Source organism: Leptodactylus fuscus, chromosome 8, assembly GCF_031893055.1.
Source record: "Leptodactylus fuscus isolate aLepFus1 chromosome 8, aLepFus1.hap2, whole genome shotgun sequence".
Classification (NCBI taxonomy): domain Eukaryota; kingdom Metazoa; phylum Chordata; class Amphibia; order Anura; family Leptodactylidae; genus Leptodactylus; species Leptodactylus fuscus.
Genome location: NC_134272.1, coordinates 72,266,535 through 72,288,219, shown reverse-complemented (window position 1 = coordinate 72,288,219; position 21,685 = coordinate 72,266,535). Strand labels below are relative to the sequence as shown.

General features: G+C 46.1%; 1 protein-coding gene across 4 annotated transcripts in view; it reads left to right on the top strand.

The window, feature by feature from the left end:
- The first annotated feature begins 3,862 nt into the window (after nt 1–3,862).
- The window catches only part of UBR3 (ubiquitin protein ligase E3 component n-recognin 3), a 102,938-nt gene continuing 85,115 nt past the window's right edge, over nt 3,863–21,685 (top strand). For all 4 annotated transcript variants that reach the window (XM_075284175.1, XM_075284174.1, XM_075284173.1 and 1 more), the window contains exons 1-3: nt 3,863–4,335; nt 14,399–14,538; nt 18,804–18,956. In XM_075284175.1, the coding sequence (XP_075140276.1) occupies nt 3,905–4,335; nt 14,399–14,538; nt 18,804–18,956 (724 nt within the window). In that variant the 5' untranslated portion in view covers nt 3,863–3,904. The remainder of the gene's footprint in view (nt 4,336–14,398; nt 14,539–18,803; nt 18,957–21,685) is intronic.

Below are 21,685 nucleotides of genomic sequence, written 5' to 3'. Positions count from 1 at the left end.
AAGTGTTGCAGCTATACAAATAATAGGAGCATGCACCTGCAGGCTGCTAGGACAGATGATCCGGCATCAATACATTTTTTTTTTACCCTCGATTCCAGTTAACCCCCCCCCCCCCCCAGAAAAAGTGTTCTTTAATAATGAATACAATAAAAGACCATTGGAATGTATTTCTCTGCAATTTGCTTGATGTGAAAAAAAGGAGAAAAAACGGAATCCTCCCTTCTTTTTTGATGGGAAACCGCGCAGCTGCCTGCTCTATTTTCTTTGTCAAAAATAACAGTGATCCAACATAAAAGAGCTAAATTGATAGATATGAAAGACCACTGAAATGAATGGGCTTTTTAACAACACGATTTACATTTTTCTGATCCTCTGACAGATCAGAATAATGGAAAACTTTAGCGCTGAAGTGAATTCAGTCTTACGTACAATGCGATTGTCGCATCTCTCAACTTGGTGGTTATTATAGTAAACCGAAGAGTCTTTCTTAAAGGGATTCTACCATTAAAAAACTTTTTTTTCTAGGTAACACATCGGAATAGCCTTCAGAAAGGCTATTCTCTCCTATCTTTGGAAGTGATCTCCGCCGTGCCGTTCGTTCAAAATACCAGTTTGTACCGGTATGCTAATTAGTTCTCTCGCAGAGATGGGGGCGTCCCCCAGCGCAGGAGATGCGATGGGGGCGTCCCCATTGCTGCTCGAAAACTGACTCCAGCGCCACCTCTGTCTTCTTCTGCATCCGCCCCTTCCTTCTTTGGCCATGACGTAGGACGCCTGCGCAGTAGGCTCTGTTCGGCGAACTTCGCCGAACGTACTGCGCATGCGCGAAATTGCGGTGTCGGCACTATGTCTGCGGGCATGCGCAGTACGTTCGGCGAAGTTCGCCGAACAGAGCCTACTGCGCAGGTGTCCGACGTCAAGACGAAGAAGGAAGGGGCGGATGCAGAATAAGACAGAGGCGGCGCTGGAGTCGGTTTGCGAGCAGCGAGCAATGGGGACGCCCCCATCGCATTTCCCATCGCTGCGAGAGAACTAATTAGCATACCGGTACAAACCGCTATTTTGAAGGAATGGCGCGGCGGAGATCACTTCCAAAGGTAGGAGACGAATAGCCTTTCTAAAGGCTATTCCGACGTGTTACCTAGAAAAAAAAGTTTTTTAATGGTAGAATCCCTTTAAAGGATACACAATATTTGGGTTCCAGTCCCTAATAGAAGGGACATAGCGCTATTGTTTCAGTGTAATACAGGGCACAGTGATGATTACAGTATACTTGTGTGAAGGTTATAATCATGTAATGTATGAAAAACATTGTTATCTTTAAAAGCTGAATGCTACATAGAGTTGCTTATGCTTGAAACTGGTATAATGTTATATGATAAGGTGGCACCTGCATCCAGGATGGGTGCAAGAAAAACAAAAAGAAAGACAGCTCCCTGTAGTTACCACGCAGGACCGGGAGTAGCTGGCTATATATATATGAAACTGCTTAAACTTTTTCTGTTTGATTGAGATGTACCATACCAATCAGGAATGAATATGAAAACTTACATTGTTGTTGTCTCTTCGTTTTTCTGCTACTATTTAACCCCCGTGTTTTTAATAAAAAATGCATCAGCACACAATCCTTAGCCAAGACAGGAACGAATACCAACATATAGAGTGGTGTGACTTCTTTACCGCCTGGCACTCAGCCTAATTAATTAGGACAATGACAGTTACCCGGGATTATTGGCCAATTAGTCATAAACACGGCTTTGATCTCATCACTTGCACGACTAGGAAACAGTTTGAGGAGCGCAGCTAAATTTTTTGCAAGACTAGGTGCCAAAAAAATGTCAGAGAGGAGAAAATCAACCATTTAATAGCAAAAATACAGTTGGTCATCAGCATATAATCTAGGAGGGATTCTTTGGGGGAGGCTGTGTCAAAAAAGTGGGCATGACTAGTAGGTGGAGGTCATTGACAGTTGATACGATGGGAGGCTTGTGTGCACAGACACGGTGTTAACAAGACTTTATGGCAGTCTGGACCCAGACAGGGAAGACAAGAGAAATGTAAATTCTGCTAAAATGATGATAAGTTATTGAGGCTCCTGTAAAAGGATTGAGAAGATGGGGCCCAAGATGAAGGATATCTGTTGGCCTGACCTAGATGTCATCTCAGCCATTTAATAATTAAATAATTAAATTCCTTAGCACTCATAACCATCAGAAACTCACTATAGGGATGAGGTAGGGGGCCCTGGACAAAAGATTGCACCAGGCCGACAAGACTTTAGTTACGCCACTGACTACACAAGGCCTCTTAAATAGCCTGTCCAGAATATTACACTGACATATAACCTGCTTAAGAAACTGTACAATGAGTATCTGTATGACGTACAGTGTGCGTATTGTGCCATGCCAGGGTAAACTGGAGGGCCCCCCGGCTCAGGGGCCCATGGTGGTGTGGGCCAGTTCAATCCATGATTTGTACTCTTCAACAACCAATCAGATTCCAGCTGTTATTTTTAAAAGCACGCTTAGGGAATGAAAGCCGTGATCTGATTGGTTGCTATGGGTTACCAGGTCACTTTTTTTTAAAATCTGCTTTACGTTTAGTAACCAACTAGCCTCTGCCCGTGACTTTGTCTGCGTGTTGTTGGCGTCGATGATCCGCCTATATTCAGCAAATTGCTGCCGTTGATGGTTTGACTGCTCCGGTGTTTTGGCAGCTCTTAAGCTGTCCTTCTGCTAAACTTGTTTCTTGCACCGTGCCTGTGATTGTTCCGGCATCTCAGCAGCTCACTGGGAAGCCATATAATGAGCGTGTTGTTGGCGTGGATGATCCGCCTTCTTGGGCGTTTCGGCAGCTCTGAAGTTGGCCTGACACTGAAGTTGTTCTTCGCACCATGCCTGTAATTGTTTCGGCATCTCAGTAGCTCGCTGCGACGCCAAATAATGCATGTGGTGTTGGCGTCGATGATCCCCCTCAGCTCCACTTGAGGAGAACTCTGTGACTTCTGGCTACCTTTAGGGCTAGTTCACACGTGGGCAAAGGGACGGATTTTGACAGCAGATTTCGCTTCAAAATCCGCCCCTTTACAATGGTGGTCTATGTAGACCGCCGGGCTTTTTTTTCCCGCTAGTGGCGGGCTGCCGCTAGCGGAGAAAAGAAGCGCCCTGCCCTATCTTCAGGCGGAAGCCGCGTGGGCTCAGCCGCGCGGCTTCCGCCCCCGGTAGCTCCCTCCTATGTCGGCTCATTCACTTGAGCCGACAGCGGAGGAGAAAGCCGCGACCGCGATGGTCGCGGCAGGCGGGTTTTGACAAGAGAGAGACGCGGCTCGCCGCGTCTCTCTTGGTGTCAAAACCCGCGTGGGCAGTTCACGTGTGAACTGACCCTTATAGCTCTCGTTGTTTGCGACAAATTAGGCATGTTTAGAATTAACAAACTGCCAATTAGGTTTAAAGGTGTTTGCCCATGTCAGTTTGTCTGCATTGCCTGGAGCAGATCAGATAATATGCAAATACATGTACACAAACCACTGAGGGTTAGCGCGTGTTTACACAGAGAAATAACAGAGCTGGGACCTGAGATAAGGCTGCTGCAGGAGCAGTGTAATATAGTATGTGAACATAAATTCATAACAGTCGTGAAGCCATGTCATTTACCGGGATAAAAATGGGTTAATCGAGGTTACAATCTATCTATGTGCCAAATTTCATTCCAATCCGTTGATTGAGGAACAAACAACCAAACCTTCACATTTATAATGTTAGTATTAGTGGGATCGCTGTGCTTGACACCTGTAATACCGGAAAACCGGCAGCAGGGGCCGCCGGAGATCTCGCGAGAGCGGACGTGCTCCATGTATGGAAGACACAACAAAAGTAAATCCCAGTAACCCTCCCGAGCAGTCATCATGGCGGCAGAGCCGCCGCCGCTTCTCAGCCGGGATAAGAAGGCGACAGCGGCCCAATTGAAGAGCGAGCTGAGCCGGCGGACAGAGCGGAGCCGGGAGCAGCTGAACGAGCTGCTGGACTGGGTGCTGTGCGCGGAGCGGCCGGCCGGGGAGGCGCTGGACTGGTGCAGGTCGCTGCTGGCCGGAGGGGACAAGTTCGAGGACTTCTGTCAGGCTGTGCGCTCGTATGACAACGCCACCCTGTGCGGCCTGGTGTGGACGGCCAACTTCGTGGCGTACCGGTGCCGGACATGTGGCATCTCCCCGTGCATGTCCCTGTGTGCCGAGTGCTTCAACCAGGGGGAACACGCCGGCCATGACTTCAACATGTTCCGTAGCCAGGCCGGGGGGGCGTGTGACTGCGGGGACAGCAATGTCATGCGGGAGAGCGGGTGAGTGCTGCCTGTCACTACATGTCACCTGCCGGGGGGACTACAACTCCCAGCAGAGCACACTGCTACTCTATACTACACCAGCAGGCTGTATGCAGGGCCCTCAGACTGGGGGACTACAACTCCCAGCAGAGCACACTGCTACTCTATACTACACCACCAGCAGGTTGTATACAGGGCCCTCAGACTGGGGGACTACAACTCCCAGCAGAGCACACTGCTACTCTATACTACAGCACCAGCAGGTTGTATACAGGGCCCTCAGACTGGGGGACTACAACTCCCAGCAGAGCACACTGCTACTCTATACTGCACCACCAGCAGGTTGTATACAGGGCCCTCAGATTGTGGGACTACAACTCCCAGCAGAGCACACTGCTACTCTATACTACACCACCAGCAGGTTGTATGCAGGGCCCTCAGCCTGGGGGACTACAACTCCCAGCAGAGCACACTGCTACTCTATACTACACCACCAGCAGGTTGTATGCAGGGCCCTCAGACTGGGGGACTACAACTCCCAGCAGAGCACACTGCTACTCTATACTACACCACCAGCAGGCTGTATGCAGGGCCCTCAGACTGGGGGACTACAACTCCCAGCAGAGCACACTGCTACTCTATACTACACCACCAGCAGGTTGTATGCAGGGCCCTCAGATTGTGGGACTACAACTCCCAGCAGAGCACACTGCTACTCTATACTACACCACCAGCAGGTTGTATGCAGGGCCCTCAGACTGGGGGACTACAACTCCCAGCAGAGCACACTGCTACTCTATACTACACCACCAGCAGGTTGTATGCAGGGCCCTCAGATTGTGGGACTACAACTCCCAGCAGAGCACACTGCTACTCTATACTACACCACCAGCAGGCTGTATGCAGGGCCCTCAGCCTGGGGGACTACAACTCCCAGCAGAGCACACTGCTACTCTATACTGCACCACCAGCAGGTTGTATGCAGGGCCCTCAGACTGGGGGACTACAACTCCATGCAGCTGTCAGGGCATGCTGGGAGTTGTAGTCTGCCAACTGACCCCTTCCAGACAACCATTCTTACATCAATAGGCAGTAAATCTGATTTCTTTACCACCAGCTGGAGACTGGGGCGCTAGAGAACAGATAGGTTGTCCAAGATGATAAAAAAGGGAGTGGTGTAAAATAATAAGTCCGTGGTTTTGGTGTCCGTCATGTGACTGATATTACCTATGATATAACGTGTGCACTTGGCCTAGTGGATTGCAGTCACTATAGCTGGGTCTGTCAGGTGTCCTGTTTGGTATAGAAGCCGTCCCGGGCCACGCACCGTCTGAGGCATCGCATTGAAATCAGTGGGAACATCAATAGACTTGTCGTGATGGATTCAGGCGCTGTGCACACCATTCTGTCCTAAACCGAAAGCATGGCGTAGACTCGGATCTATTACATGACACAAACCGCCGGCCGCGTGTTGGGCTTTTGCTCTGATAGGAAGGATTTTGCAAGCAAGTGTGAATACAGCTTAATATTGTAGGCGTGCTGTAATATAGTGCGGGGCAGGCTGTGCTCTATCCATATATAAAGGTAAGCGCGCAGGCATGTGCCATAATGTCACCCTGTAGGAGAGGTCACCAAATGTGACAGCTGGTGATGAGTTATACTGGCTATTATAAGGGAACAAGTATTTTAATGAGAGGCCTCCTACCCTGGTGTTTGGTGCAGGTGGATATGCTTATTGCTTTGGCTTTAGATCCAAGATTCTTTTTTTCCATGTAGATTGTGAGCCCCATATTGGGATCACAATGTAAATTTTTTTTTTCCTATCAGTATGTCTCTATAAAATGGGAGGAAATCCACACAAACACGGGGAGAACATACAAACTCCTTGCAGATGTTGGTCCTGGCGAGATTCGACCCAGGACTCCAACGCTACAAGGCTTCTGTGCTAACCACTGAGCCACTGTGTTGCCCCAGATCCAAGATTCTGTACATGGGACTTGCATGTGGGTGAAGCAGCGCCCCCTTGGTGTCTTAGTGGTGTTATGCTGTTACACCCAATGGTGGGTGGGTGGCGTCCATAGGTGGTTGTCAAAGCGGGCGACAGCATATGACATTGGATGTGATGTCACTGAGGGCGTAGGGACGTTATAGAAGGGATGTAATGTCACTGAGGGCGTAGGGACATTATAGAAGGGATGTGATGTCACTGAGGGCGTAGGGACATTATAGAAGGGATGTGATGTCACTGAGGGCGTAGGGACATTATAGAAGGGATGTGATGTCACTGAGGGCGTAGGGACATTATAGAAGGGATGTGATGTCACTGAGGGCGTAGGGACATTATAGAAGGGATGTGATGTCACTGAGGGCGTAGGGACATTATAGAAGGGATGTGATGTCACTGAGGGCGTAGGGACATTATAGAAGGGATGTGATGTCACTGAGGGCGTAGGGACATTATAGAAGGGATGTGATGTCACTGAGGGCGTAGGGACATTATAGAAGGGATGTGATGTCACTGAGGGCGTAGGGACATTATAGAAGGGATGTGATGTCACTGAGGGCGTAGGGACATTATAGAAGGGATGTGATGTCACTGAGGGCGTAGGGACATTATAGAAGGGATGTGATGTCACTGAGGGCGTAGGGACATTATAGAAGGGATGTGATGTCACTGAGGGCGTAGGGACATTATAGAAGGGATGTGATGTCACTGAGGGCGTAGGGACATTATAGAAGGGATGTGATGTCACTGAGGGCGTAGGGACATTATAGAAGGGATGTGATGTCACTGAGGGCGTAGGGACATTATAGAAGGGATGTGATGTCACTGAGGGCGTAGGGACATTATAGAAGGGATGTGATGTCACTGAGGGCGTAGGGACATTATAGAAGGGATGTGATGTCACTGAGGGCGTAGGGACATTATAGAAGGGATGTGATGTCACTGAGGGCGTAGGGACATTATAGAAGGGATGTGATGTCACTGAGGGCGTAGGGACATTATAGAAGGGATGTGATGTCACTGAGGGCGTAGGGACATTATAGAAGGGATGTGATGTCACTGAGGGCGTAGGGACATTATAGAAGGGATGTGATGTCACTGAGGGCGTAGGGACATTATAGAAGGGATGTGATGTCACTGAGGGCGTAGGGACATTATAGAAGGGATGTGATGTCACTGAGGGCGTAGGGACATTATAGAAGGGATGTGATGTCACTGAGGGCGTAGGGACATTATAGAAGGGATATGGTGTCACTGAGGGCGTAGGGACGTTATAGAAGGGATGTGATGTCACTGAGGGCGTAGGGACATTATAGAAGGGATGTGATGTCACTGAGGGCGTAGGGACATTATAGAAGGGATGTGGTGTCTCTGAAGTGCTTTAAAGGTTTTCTCCAGGGAGTCTATTATCACATATAAAACCCCAGAAAATGTATTCACAAACCAAAGTGTTTTGGGCTGATTCTGACCCCAGAGCAGCCCCCGAGTCCCTCCTGTATTCACTACTAGTCACCTGTATCATGGGGCCTGGGTTTACTCTGAGAATGGTGTAGTCAGCCAGGCCATGACTAGCAGAGGAGGTGAGACTCGGTGCCAGGTGCTGGTTCTGCTCCGGGGTTGGAACAAACCCATAACTGCTGGATCCATCACATGCGAAACCCTGGAGGAAGTAAAGGATAGACTCCCTGGAGAACCCCTGTAACAAATGGCAGACCCAGCCTGCCCTTACATTACATTACTCACTGGCTAGGATTTCCTGTGCCGCCAGTATTAGTAAAGTGAACCACATGTCCCAGCATGACCTGCACGGCAGAGATGAACAAACCTGCAGTCGCTCTGCCTTGTTAGTCGGGTCCCTCAGGATACCAGTAAAGTGTTTGCTGACAATTGTCACTTACATTTCCACGTATCAATTCTGTCACCCCCGAGGTCAAGTGGGACTAGAAGTGTCTGGAAAAATAATAGGAAATGTTCTTTTCTACGTGTAAGACTTGTCCAGCATGTGGAGGATCCAGTATGTGAGCGCCCTGGGTGTGGACTTGTATCTGCTAGTGCAGGGCGCGGGGTTCTACCTGGAGGATGACGGACGCGACATTACACAACTTTACAAGATGGCGTTATTGGGGATTAGGTAGAAATCTGTTCACATGTCTGGCAAACCCAGCTCCAGAGTCAGGGGCTTATTCATTCTCATGAGCTGCACCTGACTGAAGGAGGAAGGTCCCACTTTGGGAACAATTGTGGTCTGTCAAGTTGGGGGCAACGTCATGGATTTTTTTAAAGACGTTCCACAGCAGAAATCCAAGGTTGATTCTCAAATTCTCCTGCACATCTGTAAGAAGGATGGACATGCTCATTCATTTTGTGGAGGGTACTCTACATAATTTATGTATATATATATATATTTTTTTTTTGTGCAAACAGGTTACAAAAAACCTCTATTTTTGTGATTTGGAAGCAGAATATTGGCAGCTTCAATTAAAGGGATTCTATCATTAAAATTATTTTTTTTTTCTCAATCACACGTAGGAATAGGCTTAAGAAAGACTATTCTTCTCCTACCTTTAGATGTCTTCTCCATGACGCCGTTCGGTAGAAATCCAGTTTTTCATCTGTATGCAAATGAGTTCTCTCGCAGCACTGAGGGCGTCCCCAATGCTGCGAGAGAACTCTCCAGTGCCGTCTCCATCTTCAGGAACGGCCTCTCTGCGCATCTTCTTCCGGAGCTGGGTTCAAATTTCTAGGCCTTGGGCAGAGCCGACGGCACATGCCTGCAGCCACAAGAGAAATGGCCGCGTACATAGTAGCCATTTTCTTGTGGCTGCAGGCATGCGCAGTCTGCTCTGCCCAAGGCCTAAAAGTTTGAACCCAGCTCTGGAAGAAGACACAGAGAGAAGGCGTTCCTGAAGAAGATGGAGGCAGTGCTGGAGAGTTCTCTCGCAGCATTGGGGACACCCCTAGTGCTGTGTGAGCGCTTGAGACCGCCCTCAGTGCTGCGAGAGAACTCATTTGCATACAGAAAACCCGGATTTCTACCGAACTTCGGTGCGGAGAAGACATCTAAAGGTAGGAGAAGAGTAGTCTTTCTTAAAGCTATTCCTACGTGTGATGAAGATGTTGGTGCAGAATTCATGCCCTTATCCTGAATGTGTGAATGCAGCCTTAATGTAGCATTCACCTAATAGGGTCACATTTGGATGTTGGATGGTAGGCCAAACCTCCGACTCCTCCTTCATAATTGGCTGACAGTCGGTCAGAAGCGTGAAAAATCCAGTGATCGATTCCTATGAAAGTAAATATGTAACAATACATCTAATTCTACATTATAAATAATCCTATATTATAGTTAAAATAATTAATGGTTTTATTTTGGCGTTAGCGCTCCATCTAAAATTGGTCCAGACTGACACCACCATCCTGTAAGGGAGGTATCAAGGTCAAATGTCATGGCAGAGTGCTCGGGTTGTGACGTCATGTACCAGAACTGGCTGGTCTTCAATGACCCAATACTATACTGTCTGTCCAGGATGTCCATAGGCCTTTATTGTTTTGGCCTTCTCTCTACATCTTGGCTGTGTACGTTGATAACAACGCTGTTCTCTACATGAAGAGCTATATACCATGCAGTGTGTTTTTGGGAACCTGTGGGCAATATTCAGTGTCACATATTAGAGACAACTATCAGGCAGTGCTCCAAACCTATACCTCTATATACCACTGCCCGGATGTGAAGGAAGATCTAGTGTAGCGTCGTGCTGAAGGCTGAAAATGTTCCAAGATGCTTTGTTGCAAATTTCTTTCTCCTAATAGTGTGGGCTAGATCCGCAGCATGTCAAATTACAAATCCACAGCAGAAATCTTATCGTCTTTCTTGGATTTCTACGTTGCACTATATCGCTGGGGTGTTCTGCAGCGGGCCTTCCTGGAAGCTGCTGCAGCAAAAAAAACAACGGAAAATGGGTGGTTTTTGCTGCATTGCACCTGCACCTCCTGGCTCTCTATGGCTTTTGACCTTTGTATTGCAAGGATTTTAGTATACGGACAAAGCCCATGCCTGTAGTTGGCATGCTGGGGGTGTACAGCCCGCAGCATACGTCACTTGCCGTTCTCATCCACATGATGCTACTGTACAACACAGCCTGTTAGCCGCTAGTAGGTCGCTGTGGCTAGCATGGCGTGGAACCGAATTCTCCCATCTTTATTGCCTCACACTCAGCATAGGGCAAGTCCTGCAGTGTTCTTAGTCCTAACGTGAACATGACAAGATCTTGTGTCTTCTCGTAGGTTCTCTAATGTAATTTAAGATCTCGCTGCAGAAGTTCCCACTCCCTGGTGACAAGCAGCTGACCGGGCATCATGGCTCTACCCAGAGATCATTGGTCCTCTTGTTTTGGTTGCTAAAATTAACTCTTTGTATCTGGAGGAAAACTTTTTCACCATGGTACCTGTTGGTTTGGCATGTGTACAAATATTCCTGGGTCCATTTAGGCTGAGACCGCGCCTTGCCATAAAGCTGCATTTTCTTTATTGCAAGTTTTGCTGCATTTCCTATCACATGACCTTTTATCGAACCTGACATCCAGCACATAAAGAACTTGGGAGGAAAGAAAGTTTGAGCATCCCTGTAATGCCCCTTTCAATTATTCTAGTCTATATGTGCATTGTATTTCAGCTAGGTATATGTCTCTATGTCAGTTATTTATCTCACCCCATGAATAATTGATCCTGCACAAACACAAAATTCATGTATATCTGTGTAAGAGATATCTGTATTGTGCATATTGTCCCTCACCTTTTGCATACTGTCTGCTAGACGCTCCTTGCAGCTATATCAGTACGTTATTATAGGTCACCTGCTCCTTATTGGGAGACGCCTAGAAGTCTCTGCCAAGTTTCGTGTGAGTCAGACTTTTCTGTCTAGTACAGAACACAGAAGCCTGCGCTGTTGCCTAACCTCACCTCCTTAGCAGCGACAGTAGGAGGATACAGGACTATAAATAGCCGAGCCCTACAAATAGTCTCCACAGATCAGTATGGTGAGCCACCACTTGTTGACTCCTCCGAGCTGTCAGCATTGCTGGAGGCTGAGTCCTCGGTGTGATGTGATGCAGGTTACATCTGCTTATTGTAATGCTTCGGAGACTATGGAAATGAGCGCTAAAATCAGGGCGACTTATAGATGTCTTGCGGCTTCACGGGGTCAGTCCAGGGATGTGTGTTTGTTCTTGTGGGGAGGAAAGCATTTTTATCTTCATCCTTTTGCACCTCTATCTCTAAAGGACATATGGATTTTCAATGCATCCGTCTAAAATCTGCAGTGGCGAAAATTGCAAAAATAGAATCTGCTGCATAAATTGATGCCGCAAATTTTAAATACTCAATTTCTGCCGTAATTTTTTTTATTTTTATTTTTTCGTGCATTTGTCCAACTCCTTTTTATTGATGAACTATCCTCAAGTCATCAATAAATTATTGGGGGTATGACATCCAAGACTTCTACTGATCAGCTGTTTTGAAGGGACTATGGCGGTGGTATGGATGCCGCGGCCTCACACGGCCTCTGAGCCAGGTTACCAGGTGACGGATACCCAATGATCTTTTATTGATGACCTTTCCTAAGGTCATCAGTAAAAACTAGTTGGGAAACACCTTTATATTGCATCCAAATTGCTAATACGGTACATGGTCCAGGATTTTTCACCCATCACTTGTGGCAGACAATTCCCAATTCCAATATGGATATACCCCTAAGATGATGTGGCTGCAACACAGATTGCATGGGCAAAGATCGCAGTGTCACCATAGTAAATCTAAAATTAAACCAGTGCAAATAGTCTTAGTGGTGGGAGCAGCTCTGAGCTGTGTATGTCTCTGCCACAGACAAGTAACGGAGCTCCTCAGATAGGGGAGGGGGGAGGTGAGAGCTCCGGGATTGCTGTGCTGTCTATCTCCTGCTCTTCCTGCTGAATTTGGCTGATAAGGGCTGAGATAAGGAGTCTGTTACCTCTGTATGTATTACAAACTGACTCAAATCCAACTCTGCTACATCAGCCTCTACATCAGCTTCATACTGTGGTAATTCATTTACAACCAATCCCTCATTACTGACTGCAAACATACTGTAGCAGAGCAGGTGAAACCCCGCCCACCAATGTGCTGAGAAATCCAGGAAGTGAAGAGAGCACACAGCCTGCAGGTTGGTGAACAAGCGTGATGGGAATACCCCTTTAAAAGATAGTGTTGCTGCATGTTTGTTCTTGAGAGAATAAAATGTGCCGGTGAGGGTAGATACTGTATGTTCCTTACAGGGGTTTAAGAAGGTGACCCCAGTTGGACGTTCGTTCTGCAGGTGGTATTTGTGCTGATTTTAGTATGAACATGGAGTCACTGCTCCAATAAAACTATTAGGTTTCTGCACCCACCTCTTTTACTAGGTGCAAACTGCAGGATGCTGCGCTTTCCATGCTACCCGGACCTCCTCTTTCCTATTACACATCAGAAAATGACCCTCCAAACCCCTTCTGTGCTCCTCCTGTTTGTCACCTTCCTTATTCTGAATGCTTGCTCACTTACGTTTCCAGGTCTCGTGGCCCGCACCATAAATAGGGCTCCAATGGAGTCTGATTTTTGCAAAATTCTGTTTGCTACTCCTCCCTTTTGGTAACTATTCTCATTCTCCGCCAGAACCCCTTTAATGTTCATTTAAAAAGTATCAAACTTCTCCCCTTCTACAGGCCAGTACTATATAACAATAGCGTCGCTTACAGTCCACGCGATCCATTCCTATAGTACATAAGGGACATGGCGGAGGCGATTTGCTGCCAGGGCAGACGCATTGAGCTGTTTGTCTACAACATCAGCGTAAACCAAATGATTTTCATATTCCACTTCACAAAAAAGACCTGGTGTTGTCATAGTGATGGTGGAAAAAGCCGTGTAAGAGATTACCTTTCAATCTTCCCTTAATAGCAGGTTTAGCGCTCCGGCACAACGCTCCGGCACAACGTCTGAGAAGCAGCGAGGTCTCCATCAAGATGTTACAGAGGGAATAGCAGAAACGCAAAGTAATTTCATGTAGCAGCTGCCAGGGTTACCCGAGCCCGTCTACCACCAGAGGCCAAGGAGGAGATTTATTGTAGTTTATTGCTTTATTTTAATGATTCATGTGCAATTAAGACAATAATGACTAGAGGAATAAAAGAGCAGAGAAGGGTCCTGTGGGGTCACAATATGCTATCTATGGTGGTCTGCGTTATGTGACCTGCCATGAAGTAGCTGGGCTCTGCTCATGGATTGAAGAGTAATAATATATTCTGTGGCTAAACCTCTGTTCACATTGCATTTGGATCTTCTGTCATAGGAGGAATTTTCCAGTGCAGTTGATACCGATGCATACCAGCTTAATGAGTTTACATGTGCTTTCCCCTTCAGTGTGACAGTCATTCACATTAGATTTATTGGCCAAACCCTGAGATCGGGTCCTTTGTATGGGGACACCCAATGGAAGATATTTGGTCACGTTGAATTCTAATCTGGCTGATTCTTTCGTTCTCAGGGAGATAAGCCCCTCCAGAGGTGTCTGGCAATGACTTTACTCTTCAGCCCATTCAAAACACTTGAACCCCCAGCCCTGCTGGACATTCATATGGGAGGACTCATGAGAGGTAGCTAACAGCTATCTATTGTATATGGGCTTATATGGTCTGTAAAATATAGACCGTGTTGTCCATTCTTTCCGCACTGAACCGTGAGCTTGGACCTGGACTCTTATCATAGTCATCTATGATGTCCCTGCCGGACTACTGGCCCATGCCATAATCATGGTTTCAGTATGGGGGCAGTGGTCCCGTGGGGAGGCAGGGACTGCATAGGGTTTGTATTTCACACACCTGATATACCCATGTGAATCTTGCCTTGGGCTGTAGATGCGTGCTGTAATATGAAGCTGTTCTTGTAGGGCCCAACATGGTGCAGAACAGCTAAATCATTATATAGTGGCCATAAGGGTTGTCACTTCTCTTTTCCTCCACTACGGCTCTTGCTGTTCTGACATTTGCCTTTTCCTTTCTCTTACAGGTTTTGCAAAAGACACAGCGTAAAGTCGAGCTCCTGTGTCCCCACCGTGCCCCATGATTTGCTGGTTATGTCCGAGCTGGTTATCCCTCGCTTCATCTTCTATCTTATTCAGTACTTAAGGGATGGTTACAGCGAGCCTGGTAAGTACAATGATGAGGAGTCAACTGCACCTCAAGAAAACATGCAGGGCTAAGAACATTAATGTAATAAAAAGGAGCTGTAACTCCAGAACAAGATGGCGATGCTTGATGATGGAGGAGGAAGAGGATGGTCCTGTTACAATACCAAGTGTTTCCTTTCTTTGCTTGTTTTACTCTTCGCGAGAAGTGAATGAGAGAAATCAAGACTGGCATGTTGTCACGCAGCGTCACCACACATGGGGTTTTAAAGGGATACTGTGCCTAGAACTCGGCACAGCCCCAGAGATGCATAGGCTGGGGTCACTTTAACCAAACTGTGTTTTTCCTTTTCTTAAAGGGATTCTATCATGGGATACCCTTTTTTTCTGACTAACACGTAGGAATAGCCTTATGAAAGGCTATTCTTCTCCTACCTTTAGATGTGTTCTCCACGCCAACATTCGGTAGAACTCTGGGTTCTCTTCGGTATGCAAATGAGTTCTCTCGCAGCACTGGGGGTGGTCCCTAGCGCTCAAACAGCACTGAGGGCGTCCCCAATTCTGTGAGAGAACTCTCCCGTGATGCTTCCATCTTCTTCTGAAACGCCCTTTCCCTTTGTCTTCTTCCGTCCTGAGTTTCAATTTTTTAGGTCTCGGGCAGAGCCGACTGTACATGCCCAGGCCACAAGAAAATGGCCGCTTACACCAGCTTACTGTGTAAGCAGTCATTTTCTTGTGGCCCTGGCATGCGCAGTCGGCTATGCCCGTATAAGCCTTCAGGGATGATGTCCTATCAGTTTCTCTGCTGCGATTAACCCCATTATGGCTACAGCATTGTTTACATTTCTCTTAGAGACTGTGGGCATGTACAGTAAATGGTAGTCTGCCCCCCCCCCCCATCCATTACTATTACTAATGGATTTCTTTACGTGTAATTCTGCCAGGAGTAACTTTAAAATACCTCAGAAAAGCCAAGATTACCATAATTTAAGAGATCAAAGGACAAATGACTGCAAATTCAAGGGATGATGCAGCTAAACAGATCCCTGACACATAAAAAGAGAAATCGGTGTGGGAAATGAAAGTCAGGAAAGCTGCTACTAACATCCCATAAACAGGAACACGGGCAGCTAGTCTCAAGTATATAGAAGTACAGAGTAAACTCTCCTTATATTGTAGGAAAAGTAGAATCCTCATTGCCTGCAGTGTACAGAGAAGGCTGTCTGCAGACATGTACAGACTATGAGGAGAAATCCTCCCCTTCCCTCCTGTATACTGACTGAATGTATATCTGTAGGACACTGTTAGTCACGCTATGTCCATTATATTTCAGGCTAGACTCGTATCTCTGCAGGTATTTCCATTGTTCTGCTCCATTCTAAGGACCAAGATAATGGCAGTGACCGATCCCTAGCCTTGTAGACACTAGTGACCCTTGAAGGACCATATTGCCAGCGTTTGGGGCCTTTACGCAATGATGGACCTGGCTGTATGGGAACATTTTCAATGTATACTCCAAACGTGGTGCGAACATAACCTAATCCCGGAGTGTTTTGTAATCCGATTACAATGTTGTAGGATTAGAGGGATTCTCTTGTTAAAAGTAAAACTTTTGTGATTCATCAGTAAGTAAGTGCAGACCGTCCCTCCTTCTCTAACCATTGTGAGGTAATAGACACTCTATGATGGTTTGTAGGGTATCAGGCCCCGTACACAGGACAGAAAATGAATCGGAATATGGGGCATTGGCTTTCTGCTGCTGACTAGATCCAGATGAATGGGCCTAGTCAGCAGGGAGTCGCTAGCCGTGAGCCCTTCGCTCAAGCAGGAGGCTTTTTTTTTTTTTTTTTCTTTTCACCGTCCTGCTGCTCTCTCTACTTCCCAAGGAGCCAAAATCTGGGCTGGATCTGCTGCTGATTCCAGGGCAGAATCCAACCTCAAATTAGCGTCAAATTCCTACGTGTGCACAGCCCCTAAGATTATATAGAAGGGCCTGTGTAGGGCCGGCTGCATTGCCTGCTGTGTACTCTCTGCTGACATGTTGCATGTGGGAGTGCTTGCAGATTGCAGGGCTCTGTGCTCTGCTTGCCCAACATTTGTCCTCTTACGTGCTCGCTGACTCCTTTCACACACATTAGTGATTTTCTTAGTAGAGTTGTTCTTTGTCAACGGGAACAGCTGGAACTCCATATTTTCATGGGGCATGTACTTTATTTTTCTAAAAACTCAATTACAGCTTTTAAGCAGACCAATGCCAGGTCCATGTGTCATGTAGATGTAGTTTGAATTAGAAGTACGCGGTGACTTTGGTCGTGCGTTATTAAGGTGTTAATGTAGCATCTTATAATTGCCAATGAAGTCATGATGACAACGCAACAAAATAATCCAAATATGTCGCAAGGTGATAGTCACATGTCATTTGTGATCCTGGATCATAATACAAGTCATATGTAACTACTTCCAGTGACCATAATAACGCATGTATGAGAAGATAACCTGACCACAATAAGGACATCATGGCTGGTTATCAGGAGGACACTACATGTATGAGAAGATAACCTGACCACAATAAGGACATCATGGCTGGTTATCAGGAGGGCACTACATGTATGAGAAGATAACCCGACCACAATAAGGACATCATGGCTGAGTTACCTTCTTATAATGTAGTGATAAGCAGCCATGATGTCCTTATTGTGGTCGGGTTATCTTCTCATACATGTAGTGTCTTCCTGATAACCAGCCATGATGTCCTTATTGTGTCCTGTAACTATTACGATGTAGGATATATGAAAGCAGTTGTGTTTGTGGCTGGACCAGCTCTCGCCTCCTCTCCCTCCTTGATCTTAGGGGTTCTGTTAGCCGCCATGTTAAATGCTTTATTACATTGCGCCTCTTGAAGGTCCTCAGATCTTGCCCTTTATTATGACTGATGACAGACCCCCCCACTATAGCCTTCCACTAGCTTGTCTGATGGTGATGTCTATATATATATATATATATATATATATATATATATATAATGTGTGTGTGTGTGTGTGTTGTTTTTTGCTGTCTGCAATGGCTGACCCAGTCCGGTAAGCTCCTCGTGCTTTTGCTATATTTCTAATCTTCTCCTTAGCCGCGTCTCCAGTCTGTCACGTTCTACTTACATTTCTATGCCATTTCCAAACCATTGAAATCTATTTTCTCAGTACGATACCTGACAAATTCCCTGATTGTAGAAAGCTTGTTGCTAGGTTACGGCCGCCGTATATGTCGGCGAATTAATTACAGAGTCCTGAGAATACTTCTGCATCACATGGAAAGTGGATTTTCTTTTGTACTTCGCGATTTGCTGGCCAGAAACTGAATCTTTGTTTTTTGAGGGAAAGGCTATCGTTCTGTGCACGGCGTGTAATGGTCTGTGGCATTGCTTTTAAATTATAGACAAGTCCTCGTGGATTTAAAGGGGGTTTGCTGGTTGACTAGTATTGCAGGTCTGTCCTTAGATTAGGTCTTCAGTATCAGATTGGTGGGGGTCTACCTGCGCTGTGTAATACTCTGCATGGCCACTGCTTAGTAAATGGTATACGGATCGACCCAAATGGGGGTTGGGGTAGGTGAGGAACAGGTATATACTCCTGTGCAATCCCCTGCAATCTGCAGCGTGTTCAGACCGTACTAGCTGCTATCTATAATAATCTCTATATGTCTTTGTTGTATGAGGTCTGGTTCCTGTGCGCGTTCGGGTAGTCCACTTGGAGACCCTCCAAACGTAAACCTATTCACATAAAAAAGCAGTTACCGAAGGAAACCCGCGGACCCCATAGATTATAATGGGGTCCGTGTGGTTTCCGCTCTGTTTTGCGCAAGAAAAGTGCGGCTTGCAGGACTTTTCTCTCTGCCTATTTTATGCTGATAGGGGAACGGAGTGGCCCGAACACAGATGTGAACCAGGCCTAAAATCTATTCCCTTTCTTAACATTGTACCATTCTGTGCAATTCTCTGCTTACAAATAGAAAAGCTCTCATAACCGAGACCTGCACCATTAGCGTAACATAAAGCGGATCTGGCGTTTACTGTGGTTTTGCAGCAGGGTTACTTACGGGTTTCTAAAAGAAATGGTTCTAGGAAAATGCCATGTGTCCTGAGTTGACCTCATTTCTCAGGGGTTTTCCGCGCTGCTCTATGGAAGGCCCTGCATTGCTATTGCATCTGGTTATAGTCACTTACAGTGGGATGACATCTACGCTGCGTCTTTCTGGTGAATACAGGATAAGAGAAATATCTTATTATTTTCACAGATTCCTCATCTGAGAAAGATATCCAGAAAACACTCCAGGCTTTGGAACCACAAATCTCGTTCCTGGAGGATTTAACCAAGATGGGAGGCGCAATGCGGACCGTCCTCACCCAAGTCCTCACCAATCAGCAATATTACAAAGACCTTTCCTGTGGTAAGTTGTGACATGAGCGTGTTCTGCCCTTCTGCTAAACCCACTCTTGCGTTTGGCTCAAAAAAAGCACCAATCTGCCAAAGAGGCGCAGCTTTTTTTGCGACGTGGCTAAAAGGGAGTTGTGCGTTCTTTCTTGGGCTATGTTCACTCTAGCGTCCGGGTTTCTGTTCTTGGGCACCCGAAAATGGAAACGTTATCCACTTAAAAAGCAGTTATCCACGGAAACTTGTGGACCCCATAGACTGTAATGGGGTCTGTCTGGTTTCTGTGCAAAATTGGAATTTTGCAGGTTTTTAAAAAAAAATAAATAAATAAAAAGCTTCTATCGTGTTTATTTACATTGAGGAGAATGCAGATGGACACAGACGGCTCGGTCTGCATCCGTCATTTAATGTCCGTTGCTCTCACCCTTTGACGAATGATAACAATGGATATTACGTTACATTATGGTGAACCTACCCTAAGTTTTCAACAGTCTGTTTGCATCAGTAGTACAGGGAAATGTTAAAAACTTTTTAAAATATCTTATCAGATTCACATGAACATAATTGAATAAAAAAAAAAAAAAAAAAATAGGCTGTGCTATCTGTATTTCCTCCGCTGCGTCAGGCCCCTTTCTTGCTTCTCCCATCCCTACTAAACTAGCAATCGCTTTGAAACCTCTTCTAAATTCCATCTTGGTCTCCCAAGACGGACTGCCAGTGCTGATTACATGTCTCCTAAAAGAGATCTAACAAGCAGAGAGAAAAACTGCTTTAAAAATTTTTCTTTTCAAAAAATTGCAGAATTCAAAGATATTCCTTATATCCATATCCTATTTTCCTCAGATTATCCTGAGAAGTTGGATACGCTTTAAATCGGTAAAGTTGTGTTTTAGTGCCTTGGAGAGCTATTACAAGCACTGCCGCTACGGCCTTACCTCCATTTGCCTTTGGGACAAACACCACAGAAATTTAGTGGGTACCGTGTGGTTTGCTAAGAATAGACAGAGAAGCTTCATAAAATAGAGCGAGCAGGTAGAGGAGCGTAATCCTTCTTACGCCGTGCGTTCTACCAGACGGAGAAGGTCTATTAGTGCACATCTACAAGACGCTAATGATGACAGCGTGTGAATGGGAGCTTATAAATACTCTTCAGTAAACATGGAGAAAGCAGCAACACACTCGGCTCAGTTATTCCTGTGGGTGTCTGCGCTACAACAGTATCATGTTTATCCGATCCAGATCTCTGCTCCCAGAGGTTTCTATCACAGCGGTTAACCTCTTAGGGTATGGGTTGGTTTACATGAGTGGTTTTCTACTTTTGTGACACTACAACTCCCAGCAGCACTGGTTTATATTGTTAAGTCAGTGCATGACATAAAAAGTGGCCATACGTGAATCGCATTCCACCTTAAAATCCGCGCCAAATTAGGCCCAATGCATTTAATTAGAGGCAGAAATTGAAGCAGGGCATTGAAAAAATAAGTGTCCTTGATCACAGGACTTGTGTCATGAGCCACACTGCTGAGGAGGCTCATGCATTGAGCTTAAAGGGGTTGTCTAGGAATTAGTTTTTCGTAATGAGACCGGGGAAGGTGAAAAATTGAGAGAGAGAAAAAAAACATCCTACACGCTCCTGTTCCCCGTGATGAAGTCTTAAATACTAGTTACAGACCAGATCCATTATGGTTCCCTTCATTTATTTTTAACCCGTTTCATGCAGACTGTATTATCATGTCCCCGTTTCCTTTAAGATCTGTAGTTTATTGTGCTCTGATCTTACACTATAATGTGTAATTTGCTCCTAAATATTCTTTTCAGAGATCATTTACATCACGATGAATCACGTCTCTGTGGGCACATGTGTGGTGAGGACAGATTGCTGTTGTAACGCAAATCAGAGTGCCAAAAATCTGGCACAAGTCCTGTGCGCGGTGTGTAGGAGGCTGGCTGAAACGCTTCATCTTACTTTGTACCATATGACTGCATTATCCTTGTTCGTGTCAGGGAAGGATGGAACCTTGTCCTTTTTTAAGAGTCTTCCGCCCCCAGATAGTAGTTTATAGTAGGATAGGTCATCAGTATGGGATTTGTGGGGGGTTTACGTCTGGACCCCGCACTGATCAGCTGATCTGACTGGCTCGGTGCTAAGCACAGATCTGCTCCTTTTCACCGAATGGGCACAGAGCGGCAACACCCTGGCATACCAATACATTGGGCCCATCTAGTGCAGTTGACAGGCCTCAGGGTTTCGGTATGGCTGCAATAAAAACTAGGGAGAATTTTATTATACGTTGTGACAGTGCTCTGTTGTCCGAGCCTTATATCCTTCCACTTAATTGCTTTAGGGCAGATTTAATAGACAACTGTCTGTATCTTGTAGAAAGTCGGACATCCCGACCTCCCGTCTGACTGCAATGGTTACATGTCACACCCTCTTGTCACAAGCAAAGTGGCTCTTGGACGGTACAGGCCCTCATTGCAGTGTCACAGCCGGAGTCAGGAGTCTTGCAGGCAGTGCAACCTGGGAATCTGTATGCAAATAAGCTCTTTAGCAGGAAAGCTATCTCTCTAGTGCCACCTACAGGTAGCTACACTGTAAGCCAATGTACCATCCATTATAGAACTTTGAAACGTGACTAAGGATACAGTAAGTGGTTTGACAGCTTTAGTCATGTTTTGAAGACTAAGGCGCCATGTAATGAGTCTCAGCCAAAAAGCACTTCGGGGAAAAAAAACCTTGGTGAA